This window comes from Arachis hypogaea, chromosome 19 (assembly GCF_003086295.3).
Source record: "Arachis hypogaea cultivar Tifrunner chromosome 19, arahy.Tifrunner.gnm2.J5K5, whole genome shotgun sequence".
NCBI lineage: Eukaryota > Viridiplantae > Streptophyta > Magnoliopsida > Fabales > Fabaceae > Arachis > Arachis hypogaea.
Window position 1 is genome coordinate 38,217,640 of NC_092054.1, and position 15,648 is coordinate 38,233,287.

Sequence of the window (15,648 nt, forward strand, 5' to 3'; positions counted from 1 at the left end):
AATTGGCACCAAAAGATTTTTTTAATCAAAATTTACTAATATGACATATTAAATGACACCACAACACACTCCTAAAAGTCTTAATGACTATTAACATGATTAATTTATGAAATTAAATAAAATCAAAACTTAACTGAGGGAAGACCTTGAGACATTGCAATCCTTTAATTTGGAATTAATTTGATTTAATTTCATAAACTTATTATATTAACCGCGAATTAAAACTACTAGGTGTGTGTTATGGTGTCATTTAACGTGACACATCAACAAATTCTAACACCGTCAACAAAGAAAGTGACGAAATAACTAGCATGACTAATTCAAAATCTTTGAAGAACGAGTTTAATTAAAAAAATCTTTAGAGAACCAATATAAAGAATAGATAATCTAACTAATTTGACAATTTACTCTTTGTAATTCATACAAGGAGCTGATAGAAGGAAGAATAATTCTATTTGATTATCTACTTTTAGATTTATCCTATTAGAGTATTAGTTAATGCATTGTAAAATAAAAGTTACCCACAGAGTGATATTTGGAGAAAGAATGGCATTTGAATTCAAAACTTTAATCCTAAGATATTTTATCAAACAAAATTTTAATATTTGTATGGTGAGACAATCATCAAAAGGCATAAATCTAACTAAAAAAACGAAAACGAAAAAAACGGAGTAGAGAATAGAGAAGCGTGCAAAGTGGTATTTCGATTTGATAATTGCAACAAGAAACCATAAATTCACATGCTAATCAACCAAAACTACTTATGTTTTCAACTTAACATACAAGCCAATAATACTTATCTTCAATTTCTTTTCCTATTTTCTTGAGAGCTTGAAGGCTTGTCTGACATCCTTCCTTCCAACTTCCTCGCAGTTCGCCTTATAGCGGCGAGCTTATGGCGTTGGCTATGGCTTTTTCTTTTGCTGCAATGATTATGACATCAATGTAAACAAGAATAGAGAGAACAATCTAACAAAATTGAAGAAAGGAACCATTTCTCAATGCATATATACTGCATACAGTATATGACAAGATCCAGAATTCATGTAATGCAGTTGTATTTAGAATTAAGTAGCATAAGGGGAGAATACAAATACTGGTTTATCAAGAATCACAGTCAATTTGACAGGATGTGCAAAGTAAGAGAAATGGGACTAAAGCTAGTTCACTTAAGAAAAGAAAAATGATACAAGGGAAAAGAATTGCATTCTGACCTTATAAACACCAATCCGGCAGTTAGAACCATCCCTCCTATGGCCCAAGAAACTCTTTCAATGAATGGGATTTTCCTAACCCATTGTTGGAAATCAGCTTTCTCAGTCAGATCAAACTGAGAAGCTTTCCATGAATCAGCAACCGAATTTAGACTCGCCATATCACCATAGCAAAGAGTTTCTTCAGAGGCAGCGTGTATCATATCAGATGGTTTCACTTGAAAACCTGCAGCAACACAAAGATCCGTACCATTGGAGACCCATTCAGCAGCCCTACCACACACAAAGTCATTTACTCCACAAGGTGCTAGCAGCTGGTGGTAAAAGTCAAACGAAAAATAGATATATATAAGGATCCAATGTTGTGGTTCAGAAAGACTAATCATGAATAACTACATTTCCTGAATATATATGTTGAAAAATATCCCTTAAAAATACTTAGGGCATCTAATCTTAACAATAAAACAACAGTTCGCAAATCTGTTATGCATTATAAAATACAAACCAATCATGACCCGAAGCGAATAACTACATGTAAACTAAATGATTAATTTGGATAAAGTTATTGTTTTAAAACAAATCAAATAAAGGACCCAAACACATTCCTTCGATCCAATATATATTTTCTTTTCAAAAGTCAGAGTCAGCCATGTATACCTGTGTTTTCACATCCATAGAGAAGTAAGCATTCGAGCATGCCTTGTATATTCTTTCGCAGAAGGATGCACAAATAAGAGGAGGTCCAGGTTGAGTACCAACGCGTGGATCGCATATTGCACATTCCAACATTTCCCATAAGTGCAAGCACTCATGCCCAGCTTCCCCAGTAGAAGCAAGTTTTCTTACAGCTAGCAATGCAGGATGTGTGTGGCTTATGTCACAACAAGTGTTTTTGCGAAAAATCCGACAAAGAGTCAGATCTTTGGGACCCTTTCTGGGAGGGTAACCCTCTGATTTAAAGGCAGGAAATCGACCACCTTGAGAAACACATACTCCACTGGGTTTACCTGTGATTACAAAAAGGGAAGAATTCACAACTGAATGAAGTATTGAATACAATTCTGGAAGAAATTCATTTACGAATGAAGTGGTAACAGGCTAAATAAAGTTTGATCTACCAAAACTATTTTAACAACCTCATTTGCTCAATTATATAACCATCAGAATGTTACACATGTGATACCTAAGACAGGTGCCTAAACATCCCAACTTTTCTGGGTACTCCATGTACTAGTAAAAGAAGAACGCAGAAAATGGAATGCGAAGTTCATTTCGAGAGCAAACTGTGACAACATAGAAGTAACATCTTTACATCTTCTACCACTTGATATCCACAATATGGGGATATAAAAAGTTGTTCAAGGCAATCTAACTACAGGAGGTTAGTGATTGATCTATTGCCAAAATATTTTTCAGGCAGAGTCCTACTGCATATTGCGCATTCATTAATGACAAAACTAGAACATGATGGAAAATTAGGATTAAACAAGGATCTTAACGAGCTAAGCCAAAAAGCAGTCACTCTCCTGTATTTGTCTACATCCAAGAGAAAGAAGGGAGAAAAGGAGAAACAAATTTTTGGTTTCTGGTTAGTTGTATCTAGTTCAAGTAAACATAATATCCAAAGCCTCAGTAAACCCATTTTCTATTCTTCAAATCCAGTGGCAATCAATCGGTTCCATCAAGATTGCCAATTTTTAATATGCTTCACCGCATCATGAATGGATGGCCATAACACACTGCAACTGCAACACTTTTAGTTACACTCACTAGTTCATATAACCCGGCTGCAAATCACAACGAACTAAAAAATAGCATTCGGTGAAGAAGTAGAACCCCATTGAAGCACGCATTAAATGTGCTCGAAGCAAACAAATACTTCTCTCTAGTTACTAACCAAATGGAACTAAAGTTACATGTAAGTGCATAAACCCCTGCTGCAATTTGCAAAGAACTCAAAAAATAACGATCGGCACAAGAACAGAACCCCGTTTCTGAGATAATCAAATGAAATAAAAGATTGAATGACCTGCTTGGATGTGTTGCCAGTGTGTGTTAAGTCACTAACTTGCTACTAATAAGAAACGAATAATGTAACACCAATTTTGGTCATAACATGGCTGAGCGGGTGAATCTATCTTTGGCCAAAAAAGATAAAAAAAAAATTGAATTTTTAACAAATTGAAAGGTTTCCAAGATCATAACTAACCAAAATATACCCTGTCTGTATTTCACAAAATGAAGGTGTAAAATCTCAATCTTTCATATATATTTGTTTCTGTCTTGTGTGTTGATTGATTAAGCTCAAGAGCACATCTAATCCGAGAAGATTATAAGAGAGAGAAGCTAACCGGAAGAGTAAGGTAGGAAGAGATGGAAGAAGAGGAGGAAAAGGAGGAAGCCATAATCGAAGGTCTTGGGTCCGAGAAGGCACTGGGACTGCTTCGATAACCGTACAACCACCACCATATTACAACCTCGATTTCATTGAATACACTCCAGACTCCACCCAACCACGCTGCAGTTGAATCCAAGCTCTAGTTTCTTCTTCTTCTTTTTGGACTGATTCTTCTTGTTCTTTTTGGACAATTGATTCTTCTTCTTCTTCTTCAGCTTTTTCCTTCGTTTTCCCTTGGGCTTAGAACAACCTGCCTCACTTTATCAAGAAAAAAACACAGAACTACAATTGGGCCACAAATACAAAAGACATGTGAGTGGGTGGGTGTGTTGTGTATTTAGGATTGGAAATTGTCTAATTCATTGACAAAAAAAAAATTTATGTTCCTTGGACCAACCAGAATAAAACAGGTACGTCAAGTTTATAAAGACCGTGAAAAATATACCGAAAAAATAAAACGAGAGAGAGAGTGTGTGAAAATATTTTCTATTTTATTCTTTTATTTTTGAAAATGATTTTCCTTTTCAAATTCTCATATCTTAGACACCAAAAAGCAATTCTCGTATCTTAAAAGATGCAATTAATTTGGCAAAGTGAATTTTGTTTCCAAAGATAAAAAGTAATATAAATATGTTGGTTGGTTTATTTCTAAAATGTATTTAGTGTCGAATTAAAAAAATAAAATTATATTTTTGCTAAATAAAAAATTTGAGTTAATCGATCAAATTTATTTATTACCTAATAGAGTATTTTTATATTTATTGTTTATTATATATTACTAATTTTACAATTAAAATATGTCATATGTTAAATTTTATGTTACTCTTTTATTATAATTGAAATCAAATCTTTTTCTCCAAAACTAAAGAGTTCTCTTCTCCTCTCTCTCTCTCCATTTCTCTATCTCTCTCATTCCTTCACTCACTCTATTTCTCTTATATAGGGATGTCAATGGGAAAGGGCGGAGGGCGGGGGGCGGGGGGCGGGGGATGCCTTCCTGCTCCCCATCCCGCCCTCAGATTTACTCTCCGTCTGCGTTTTCATTCTCCGCCGTGGGGGAATATTGCTCCCCATTCCCATTCCCATTCCCCACAGGGCCTTATTTCCCGCGGGGATCCCATTCCCAATCTGTCTGATAGTTCTAACTAATTATTAATTTCCATATGAATAGAGGTGTAAGTATCCATTCTATACAAAAACAACAAGATTTATACAAAAAGTCTAAACGACAAGATGATGACTTCTTTCGAAATGAAGCAGTGGGGGGACGCAATGGCGAGCCAGAGGACAGAGAAGAGGATAAGGTGGGAGATGCGGCAACAGAGAGGACAATGGACACGACAATAGAGTTACGGAAAGGAACGCCGCAAATAGAGAGCACGACGCGGTGAGGATCATGGCACAGTGAGGTGTGACGATACGGTGAGAAGGGAGAGTGACGAGAGGGTGGCTGCAAAGAGGTTGGATGGAGTATGAGCAGTGTTAGGGATTTCTAAATTAAAGAAGGGTTATGCAAATGAGGATTATATATATATGTGTGTGTGAAATGACTAAAAAACATATATGAGAAATAAACTATTAAGGACAATTTAGTAAATTTATGAATTTCGGGGATTAGCGGGGATGGGGCGGGGATCCCCGCTCGGGTCTCCGCGCCTGCCTCGGGAGAATTTTGTCTCCCGTCCCATCCCACGGAAAAAATTTCCCATAGTCGGATCCCCATTCGGGGCAGTCCCCGTAAGGATCCCTGCGTCTCAGGGAGTTTTACCATCCCTACTCTTACATATCATTATTCATTTTCATTATCAATGATTAATTATAAATTTAACAATCACAATATTCAACATGGCATTCTCTAATTACATTCAAATTAAATTAAAATTAAAATATTAAAATTAAAATATAGTTATATTATATATTATATTTATATATCTATTATTCTATTATATATTACTAATTTTACAACCAAAATATGCCATATGTCATTTTCTCATTACAATTGAAATTAAATTTTTTCCGCTAAAATTAAAGAATCTCTCTCCATTACTCTATCTCTCACATTCCTTCCCTCACTCTATCTCTCTTATATATCATTATCAATAACTAATTACAAATTTGATAATCAAAATATACAACATGGCATTCTCTAATCGTATTCAAATTAAACTAAAATTAAAATTAAAATTAAAATATAGTTATATTATATATTATATTTATATATTACTAACTAATTTAATAACTAAAATGTGTTACATGACACTCTCTTATTAAAATTTAGAAAAAAACATTTCTCTTCAAAATTAATAAACCTCCTCCTTCTTGCATTCTCTTATCTACTTCTCTCTCTCTTTCTCTTTTATTTATCTCTATCTTTCCCACTCTATATATAATTTATAATTTATAATTTATATTTTATATTATATTTTATATAATATCCTTTTTACTTTATTATATATTACTAATTTTACAACCAAAATGTGTCACATGTCATTCCTTCGTTGCAATTCAAATCAAAATTTTCCCTCCAATATTAAAGAGTTCTCTCATCTTCTCTCTCTGTTGTTCTATCTCTCTCATTCGTTCACTCACTCTATCTCTCTTATATATTATTATCATTGACTAATTACAAATTTGACAATCAAAATATACAGCATGGCATTCTCTAATAGCATTCAAATTAAATTAAAATTAAAATTAAAATATAGCTATATTATATATTATATTTATATATTACTAACTAATTTAATAACTAAATTATAATACATGACGCTCTCTTATTAAAATTTAGAGAAAATATTTCTCTCCAAAATTAATAAATCTCCTCCTTCTTACATTCTCTTATCTACCTCTCTCTTTTCTATTTCTTTCTATCCTTCTCATTCTATATAATTTATATTTTATATTAGTAGTTTGACAAATCAAAATGTATGTGTGACCAGATATTTTTTTATTACAATTAAAATAAAATTCTTTCTTAACTTCCAAAATTAACAAACTCTCTCTCTCATTCTTCTTCTTTATCTTTCTCTTTCTTTTCTCGCATTCTCTATTTTTCTCTACCTTTCTATTCTACAAAAATAAAATTAACAATATAATATAGTTTAAATAAAAAATATTATTATATGCATACTTTTTTATTTAGTTTTAAATTTTACTGCTTATCTTTCTAATATATATATATATATATATATTTACTTCTTTTTATTCAAATATTTATTACATATAATTTTAAAAAAATACTAATATTGTGATCAAAAGTTAGAATCAAGATTCAATCATTTTAAAAAAGTAAAATTTGAGTTAATTTTATAATTATCAATATAAATTTATTTTATGCTAATATCTAATTATATTTTTATACATACAGAGAAAAATATTATTTTTAAATAGAAAACATCAAAATTAATTATTATGTGTGCATCAGACTTATTAACACCAATGAAATATAAAATATACATATTAAATTGGGTAAAAAACCTAAATAAGCCAAGGAGAGCACAAATTTACATGATTAAGCCAATCCGAATTCAGCTTCATCAATCAACCAAAACACATTAATATGTAGTTCGAATCAGCTAAGCTCGAACTTCATTTATATATAATTCGAATCATGTTGATTCAAATTATGAGGAGTCACCCAAAACATGTAATTCGAATTCACCTAGTTCGAATTACACACTAACAGTAATTCGAACTAGGCTGATTCGATTTACTCACAAATACCAAGTCCTATGTAATTCGAAAGATGCTGATTCAAATTACACCATATACAATTCAAACTAGGCTAGTTCGAATTAGTGAGGACCAGACCTGTATATATATGGTGTGAAAGTGAGTTGCTCTCATTAGAGGGAGAAAATGGCTAGTGAGGAGAGTTTTGTAGCGTTGGTTCACCACAGAGGTTTGATTAAGAGGAAAACACGTTCCGGTGTGAAGTTCACTGATAATGATCCTCTCAGTATTTTTGTGAGGCCTACGACGAGCTATGATGACCTTGTTAACTCTGTACTGGTGAAACTTGGTCTGGAAGGTGTGAAACGGGTTAAGAAGTTTTTCTATCGCATTCCAATCACGGTGCTCCAAGAAACCGTGAAGTATGATTGTTTCACGATCGGGAGTGATGAGGACTTGCAGGTCATGTTTCATTGTCACCGGCAGTTTCCCGAAGTGAGGACACCAGAGCTGTTGGTAAAGTTGGTTGATGTGGTATCCAGCTCGGGAGGTTCGAACCAGAATACCCCCACTTTAGGCACGGTAGCCGGTTCTAGCTCCAGACCTGCCGTTGCTTCTTCCTCCGTCCCTGTGTACGAGCCACCCGTCCAGCCTGTCGCCTCCCCTTCGTTCGCTGTTGATCTCAACGGGAGTGTAGGCGACGAGGTTGGAACAGGAGAATTTATGCCGACCTCTTTATAGTGTGCTGCATCGGCGGGAGGTGGTTCTAGCTCTGCCACACAGCAGTACCCTCCATATTTTTCATCTTTGGACTTGGATGCCATGAGGCAGGAAGGGTTCCTGGGCAGCCTGCTGGATTTGGCGCTAGAGATGCGGAAGGGTCTGCAGGTCTGACAGAGTTTCAAGTTGGTCAGCAATTTTAGGATAAAGATAAGACCCTGTTAAGTATTAAGACTTACAGCATCCGCCGAGGGGTACAGTACAAGGTAGTGGAGTCAAACTATCGCCGATATCTGGGCAAGTGTTCTGAGTTCGGGAATGGGTGGACATGGTTGATTCAGCTGAGTCTCCGGCAGCGCAAGGACATTTGGGAGGTCAAACGGTACAATGGACTGCATACGTGTCTCACGACCTCCATCTCCAGTGACCACAGGAGTTTGGATTATCATGTGATCTCGGCATTCATTATGCTAATGGTTAGGGCTGATGCATCCGTTAGCATCAAGGTGCTCCTAAATGCCACGGCCGCACACTTTGGGTTTAGGCCGACGTACAGGAGGGTCTGGTTGGTGAAGCAGAAGGCTGTTGCCCTCATCTATGGTGACTGGGATGAGTCGTATAACGAGCTCCCTAGGTGGGTGTTAGGAGTTCAGTTGACGATGCCTGATACTATTGCAGTCCTTAGGACGAGCCCTGTTCGAGTTGGGGGACAGCTGGACGAGTCTCAAGTTTATTTTCACAGACTGTTCTGGACGTTTCCACCGTGTATCGAGGCATTCCGTCATTGCAAGTATGGGAGAACGTTGCTTGTCGCGATTGCACATGACAGGAACTCCAACATACTCCCTGTTGCATTCGCACTAGTCGAGGGTGAGAATGCTGAGTCCTGGTCCTTCTTTCTCTCCCACCTGCGTCAACACGTGACACCGCAGCCGGGTTTGCTGGTTATATCGGACAGGCATAACGGCATCAAGGCCGCGCTTGAGGCTCCCGACGGAGGATGGCTACCTCTAGCTGCATACCGTGCATTCTGCATTCGACATGTAGCAGCAAATTTTACCCTAACCTTCAAGGGCAAAGACGCAAGGAGGCTTCTTATGAACGCAGCGTATGCTAAGACCGAGGTAGAGTTCGATTACTGGTTTGATATTCTGCGGTCTGAAGACCCTGTGATGTGTGACTGGGCGAACCGGATTGAGTATTCATTGTGGACACAACATTGTGATAAGGGCCGGAGATTCGGACACATGACGACAAATATCTCTGAGTGTGTGAACTCAATATGTAAGTTGGTGAAGGCAACATACGGAAGGTTGGCCGAACTATTTATCCGCAAAGGGAGAGAGGATGAGGCCCAGCTGGGTACTAGACAATAATTCAATCAACACTTGGTGAAGTATATCGAGGCCAACTTGAAGACAGCGAGGTGCTTCACCGTGACTTTGTACGATAGGGATAACTCGGAGTTCATCGTCGCAGAGATGACTCTGACTGGTTCGTTCTCACTGGGTAGCTACAGGGTCTCACTTGGATCTCAGACATGTGACTGCGGATACTTTCAGGCACTTCATTTTCCGTGTCCGCACACACTGGCATGCTGTGCCTACTCACGGCTTAATTATAACCACTTACAAAACCAAAACCACTAACAAAAACAACTAACAACATAAACCACTTATGGAAACCACTGACAAAAACCACAAACAAAAGCAATATAATAAACCACTACCAAAACCGCATGCATAAACCGGTAACATAAACCGCATACATAAACCACGTGCAAATCCACTTACAAAAAACACATGCGAAACCACTAACATAAATCGCATACAAAACCACTTCCAATACCACCAAAAAACCACTAACATAAACCGCTAACATAAACCATCAACAAAACTTATCTACAAAACCACTAAAATCAACCGCACGTAATACCACTAACCAAAACCACTAACAGAAACCGCTAACGTAAACCACTAACATAAACCACATCCAAAGACACTAAGAATCCCACATGCAAAACTACTAAACAAAAGCCACTAACAATACCACATGCAAAACCACTAACGTAAACCACTAACATAAACCGTCAACAAAACTGCAAATAAAACCACTTCAATAAACCACATGCAATACCGCCAACACAAACCACATGCAGAACCACAAATATAAACCACCAGCTAAAAAAATTAACTACTAACCTCGTCGTTAATGACCCTGGCAATATGAGCCACTCCATCTAACCGATATAGTCTACCTGGATCGTCCCCCATCAGCTAAATAGTCTGCTCGAGCCTTTGTCGGAGTGAATCTGGGTCGTTTTCTCTGGAATTTGGTGGGGTCTGAGAGTGGGGAAGTGATTCGAATGTGGTAGATTCGAACTCCTTTTATAGCCAAAACTAGTGTAATTCGAAACAGGTCAATTCGAATTACTACTAGTGGCAAAACAAGAGTAATTCGAATCGGGTAGGTTCAAATTATGTAGGGTTTCGTGCTCAAGCTAATTCGAATTAGCTTGTATCGATTTAACCACCTGTAATTCAAATTGCATCGATTCGAATTATGCTTTATTCACGTGTGCATGTAATTTGAATTGCAACGATTCGAACTATTCTTTATTCACATGTGCATGTAATTCGAACTAACTTGTTTCGAATTACATTCATATCAAGTTCGATATATGCTGATTCGAACTACATGAATTTATGCAATGGTTGATTCGTGAATCAATTTTCTATTTGGCTGATTCATGTCAAATTAATCTCCCCATGGCTTATTTATGTTTTTTACCCTATTAAATTCTTTCAAATTTAAGATAATGAATGTTAAAATTAATTATTAATATAAAATTAAACTCTTTCATATGAAAATAATAACTAAAAAATTTATTATTTAATTTTTTTATCTACAGAGACCCTGATTTTCTTAGCCGATAGGGACTTTTGTCCCTTTCGACCTTTTTGTAAAAGTAGTTTAATACTATAAATTTTTTGTGTGCCATAATCTATAATATCAGGACCGACGTAATTTTAAAAGATTTATATTCCCGTAATATTATTACGGATAAAAATAATAATTTTTTTAAATATTGAAAAACTTTGTCTTTAAAATATCAAAACACTTTTTAATATCATTTTCTAACAAGTGTTGATAATCAAACAATTCAATTTTACTCTATGAATATCTTCTATTACAAAAGTCACATAAATGATATTTTTTATGACTACAAAATGAAATAAAAAGGCCAAAAATATTACAAAATCCAAAGCCAACCAAATAACTATTATATAAGAAGAGAGAAGAACTTAGAACTAATGTAAAAACTTAACAAACCACCATAAGACTTTGAAAAATCTTTTTAGAATTCAATGCATTTAAAATACTCTAGATTATAATAATGTGTTCTCTCTTTCTATCCAAGATAAACAAGGTGAATAACAGGTCAAAAGCATACATCATTAAAAATTTTGTGATATCTATACTTTTTCTCTATGAAAAATAGTTTGGTTTGAAGTAAGAGTCCAAACAAAAATATGTGTGCCATAAATTACACTATTCATACCTCGACATAAGAGTGCCCAATCCAACCCATCCAACCAGCACCTGAAAAGTGGATTGATCTCCTTTTCCATGACTTAGTCTGATTTGCAAGAGGACTCACTCCCTTGAACAAGATTAAGTGGGTCGAGTTGCTTAAGTCCAGATCCCGCAATCCGGCCATAGACCCAACTTGAGAAGCAAGCCAAAAGCTCTCCCCACTACTTTGGTTGTCACTATTAAGATGAGGTGATAACCACCTCAACAATGGCATAACTTTTCACACTATAAAGAGAGTAAGGGTCTATTATTATCTGAAGTTATCTTTAATGAATGACGAAGTATTATCTTTCAATTTGTAAATATCCAGTTAGGTAATTGTTTTTATCCAACTCACACAGATAAAATTTCTATTAACTTATGCATCGAAATTTTTTGTAGGTATGAGGTACCTCCACCACCATTTAGACAAGAACAAAGAAGCTCTCTCAAAGGCCTTTAGACCTTGACATTCAGGCCCATTTTCACCATCCTAGTTTTAGGTATCACATTGAAATAAGCACGAATGTAATTTTTTATGAACAATATTTTAGTTTAATTAAGCATTAGTAAATATAAAAAATAAATAAACAATGATTATAAAATATAGAACGTGCCTTATGTGTCCTCTTTGATTTTGAAGTCCAATGATATATGTGTCAAATATTTATATTGCTAGTTAAACTTTTCCAATTTTGTAAGACATGAATTTAAAAAGTATTTAGTAACAACTCTATGATTAAATTTGATATAGAATTACCCTAAAAAAATGTAGCTAAAATTGAGTAAAAATGATATCTTTGTCTAAGGCTAAATTTATTTAGCTACGAAATATTTTTTGGAGAGAACTTATATTATAGTGGCCTATTATCTAAGGCTGTGCTTCACAAAAATATTTTCTTCTTCTGTATTTCCCTTACTTCTCCATCGTTTTCTTCTTTCCTTAAAATTGCTAAAAGATACCGAAAAGATACATATATAAAATACATTTACACAATATAAACCTTGATAAAATAATATTACAAATGTAGGCTCTTATCATTGTGTTCCACGTAAATGAGTTCTTTAATAAAATTTCATCGAACATGTGGTGTGCTTCTATCATTTGATCACACATAGATTGTAGCGAGCTTTGTTATAGGTAAGTGTTATGAAAAGGGTACCATACTACGAGCCACTGATGAAATAGAAATAGAGTTGATTAGCCTTTGAAAGAGAATTAGAGTTGCTGAAGAGTTGATGCAAGTTTCATTTATATCTATATCTATATATTATTATAGGAGAATAGTAGCTCATTATTCAATTGACAAGTGGTGCACCGAGTGATCGACGCGTGGCCGACACCAAAATATGTAATCTCATATGCATTGGATTTGAAATGAATAAAAAACAATAGTTATTAGCATGACAAAGACAGGCATTTCATGTCTTTGAGATTCAAACTTCACTATATAAAGGAGCATGCATTTAATGTTCATACCTCCATCTTTTTACACATCACTTCTTCCGATTTGAAGAAGTGTCAAAGGCTAGCTGATTGTAGTCATTTTCCCTTTACCAAACTAACCATGGCTAAATTGTTTGATATGTTAATGGATGTCAGTCCAAAAAAGCTTGCATGGAACTTCTTGGTCTATGTTGTTCGTTTGTGGGAAGCTCCTAGCCGCTACAATCCTAAGGAGATCAATAGCATAGAAATGGTTCTTCAAGATAGTCAGGCAAGTAATATTAATAGAACATAAATTACATGGTCTTATACATTTACACATGCATTCCAAACTGAACTATATTTTACTATCTTACAGGTAGGGAGGATCCAAGCTTCGGTCCCTAAGGCGTTGGTACGTAAATGGAATGATAACATTCATGAGTTCAAGATGTATAAGATGTCAAATTTCATTGTTGTAGACAAGAGGGACAAAACCAAGACAACTATGAATCGGTGGACCTTAAACTTCTCTCATCGAACTGTGGTGGTCCTGGTGGAGAATCCAACTTTCCCACTTCAAGCATTTCGGTTAACGCAAATTCCAAAGTTGTTGAATGCTGACAGGATCGACGACTCTCAATTAGTAGGTGAGGCGAATATATTTTCACTTCCTTAGTGTATAACTCATAACTACCTCACAATAAGTTTCTTATCGCAGATATTATGGGTGAAGTGGTTGGAAAGGAGAATCACAGGGAACTCATCACAAGCAAAGGGAAGGAAACGAAGCGTCTATCTATTTTGGTTGAAGACCTTGAGTAAGTTGTGTTCGTGAATTATAGTGACACAATATAGGTTGTGTTATAATGATAATAATGGTTAAACCTGTTTAATCACACTGATTTGCAGTAATTATCGTATTGGGTGTGTGTTGTTCGGGAACATGGTTGATCAAATACTACCATACCTAGATGATGGAAGAGTTGAGCCATTGATAGTGATCCTACAGTTCTTCCGATCGATTAGATGGAATGGTATGAATCCAGACCCTTTGTCCTGTAGTATATAAATTCAATTTACACATTAAGTGATGTCAGAAGTTTTCTCACTATCAGCTTTATAAAAACAGAGAAAACCTCAGTACAGAGTCATTTCGACATTTCTAAGCTACACATCAATTCCGATCTCGAGGAGAATTTCGATATTTCTGGTCTTGGGATCCCATACACTCCTTCATTGTTCGTAGGTAATGACATCATAACAGTCATGGAGTGCAGGGGCAGGTCAGGAAGTGCAAATGATGCTGTGTGCACAAACTTCCTGATTTCGAGGCTAAAATACATGGAATCAAGAAAGGAGCATTTGGTTTACCGCACATGGCAGGAACATGTTAATGTGAAAACAATTACAATGCATTCAGATGGGTTATACATGATTTAGAGTTCTATGATCAATTTAGTTGATTTTTCAGAGTTTTAAATGCAATTTATTTTGTTTAGTTTGGTTATTTAGACAATAGGGTAGAATATTTGTAGTTAGATCCCTTGTGTTTCAATATAATTGTCTATTGGGTTCATTTTGATTTTGAAAGAGTTATCAATGTTAGTTTGTTAATCAATGTTATGCACTCTTCTAAATTTTGTAACAACTTGAAGGTTTAGGGTTTACAGGATTTTTTATCCTTTTATCTTTGATATTAAAGTAGTAGTAATGGTTGTAGAAGGTAGTATATATAGTTAACTTTCTATATGTACCCCTTTGTCTACACTTAATTTAACGCTGAAATCAGATTTACATATTCAACTCAATATATTAATGTTTACATATTTTTCTGTGAATTCATTAAGATATGCCACCTTAATTATCCATAATACTAATTTGACAATGGTTATCTATTATCAATAACTAGCAGAAGCCCCCGCTCATACGCGCGGATAATAATAGTTTTTGGATGGTGTAACTGCTTTGCTTAAAATATTGGATTGAATACTAATATTGTATGTAACATATATAATGGTCTTTTGATCGATTTGAACACAGAGTAATAAGACATAATATAAATAAAGTGTGAAATTTAAAAAAAAAAATTTTTAGACTTTCTCCAGAATTTTGGCTTTTGAAAAAATGCTCTTTTTCAGGAATGTTTTTGTCTTTTCTGTATTTGTTAATATATATTTCTATAAGAACAAATATGTAACTATCCTTTCATTCTACTATATTCTTCTTTGTTTTTAGAAAACTTAAATTCATGCATCTATTCTACAATTAGCCAATAATTTTTGCCGTAACATATTGAACATAAAACAAAGTCAATACACACAATTTTGTGATAACTTTTATATCCAATATTAGCCAAAATAAATGAAAAAAATAATAAAAAAATGAAAATAACAAAATTTGAAACCGTATAAATTTTTTTTAAAATAAGCCATCAAATAAAAGTAGACAATTTAAGTATAATCTTATTTATAACAACATAACCTTTTTTAAGTATATAAAACTCATAGTGCTAAATAATGTAATGGCATTTAAGATTTAGCTTTAATTTAGTGAGACATTCAAGTTAGCAATATAATGATACAATCTTGTATATATCCTACTGGATGTGCATCAAAATTTATTCTTGTTTCCAAGCATAG

The 15,648-nt window shown here is 34.8% G+C and overlaps 2 protein-coding genes across 2 annotated transcripts; one reads left to right on the forward strand and one right to left on the reverse strand.

The window, feature by feature from the left end:
- Positions 1–685: 685 nt before the first annotated feature.
- LOC112776479 (folate-binding protein 1) lies at positions 686–4,125 on the reverse strand. The gene is made up of 4 exons (XM_025820667.2): positions 3,566–4,125; positions 1,872–2,221; positions 1,215–1,528; positions 686–923 (listed from the first exon to the last, which is right to left on the reverse strand). Exons 1-4 carry the CDS (start codon positions 3,681–3,683, stop codon positions 803–805), a joined length of 903 nt encoding a protein of 300 aa, XP_025676452.1. The 5' UTR covers positions 3,684–4,125; the 3' UTR covers positions 686–802.
- A 9,023-nt stretch (positions 4,126–13,148) lies between these two features.
- On the forward strand, positions 13,149–14,449 carry LOC140182244 (uncharacterized). Its single transcript, XM_072228384.1, has 5 exons — positions 13,149–13,298; positions 13,386–13,656; positions 13,728–13,827; positions 13,919–14,043; positions 14,139–14,449. The coding sequence occupies exons 1-5, from the start codon at positions 13,149–13,151 to the stop codon at positions 14,447–14,449; spliced, it is 957 nt and encodes a 318-aa protein (XP_072084485.1).
- The last annotated feature ends 1,199 nt before the right edge of the window (positions 14,450–15,648 follow it).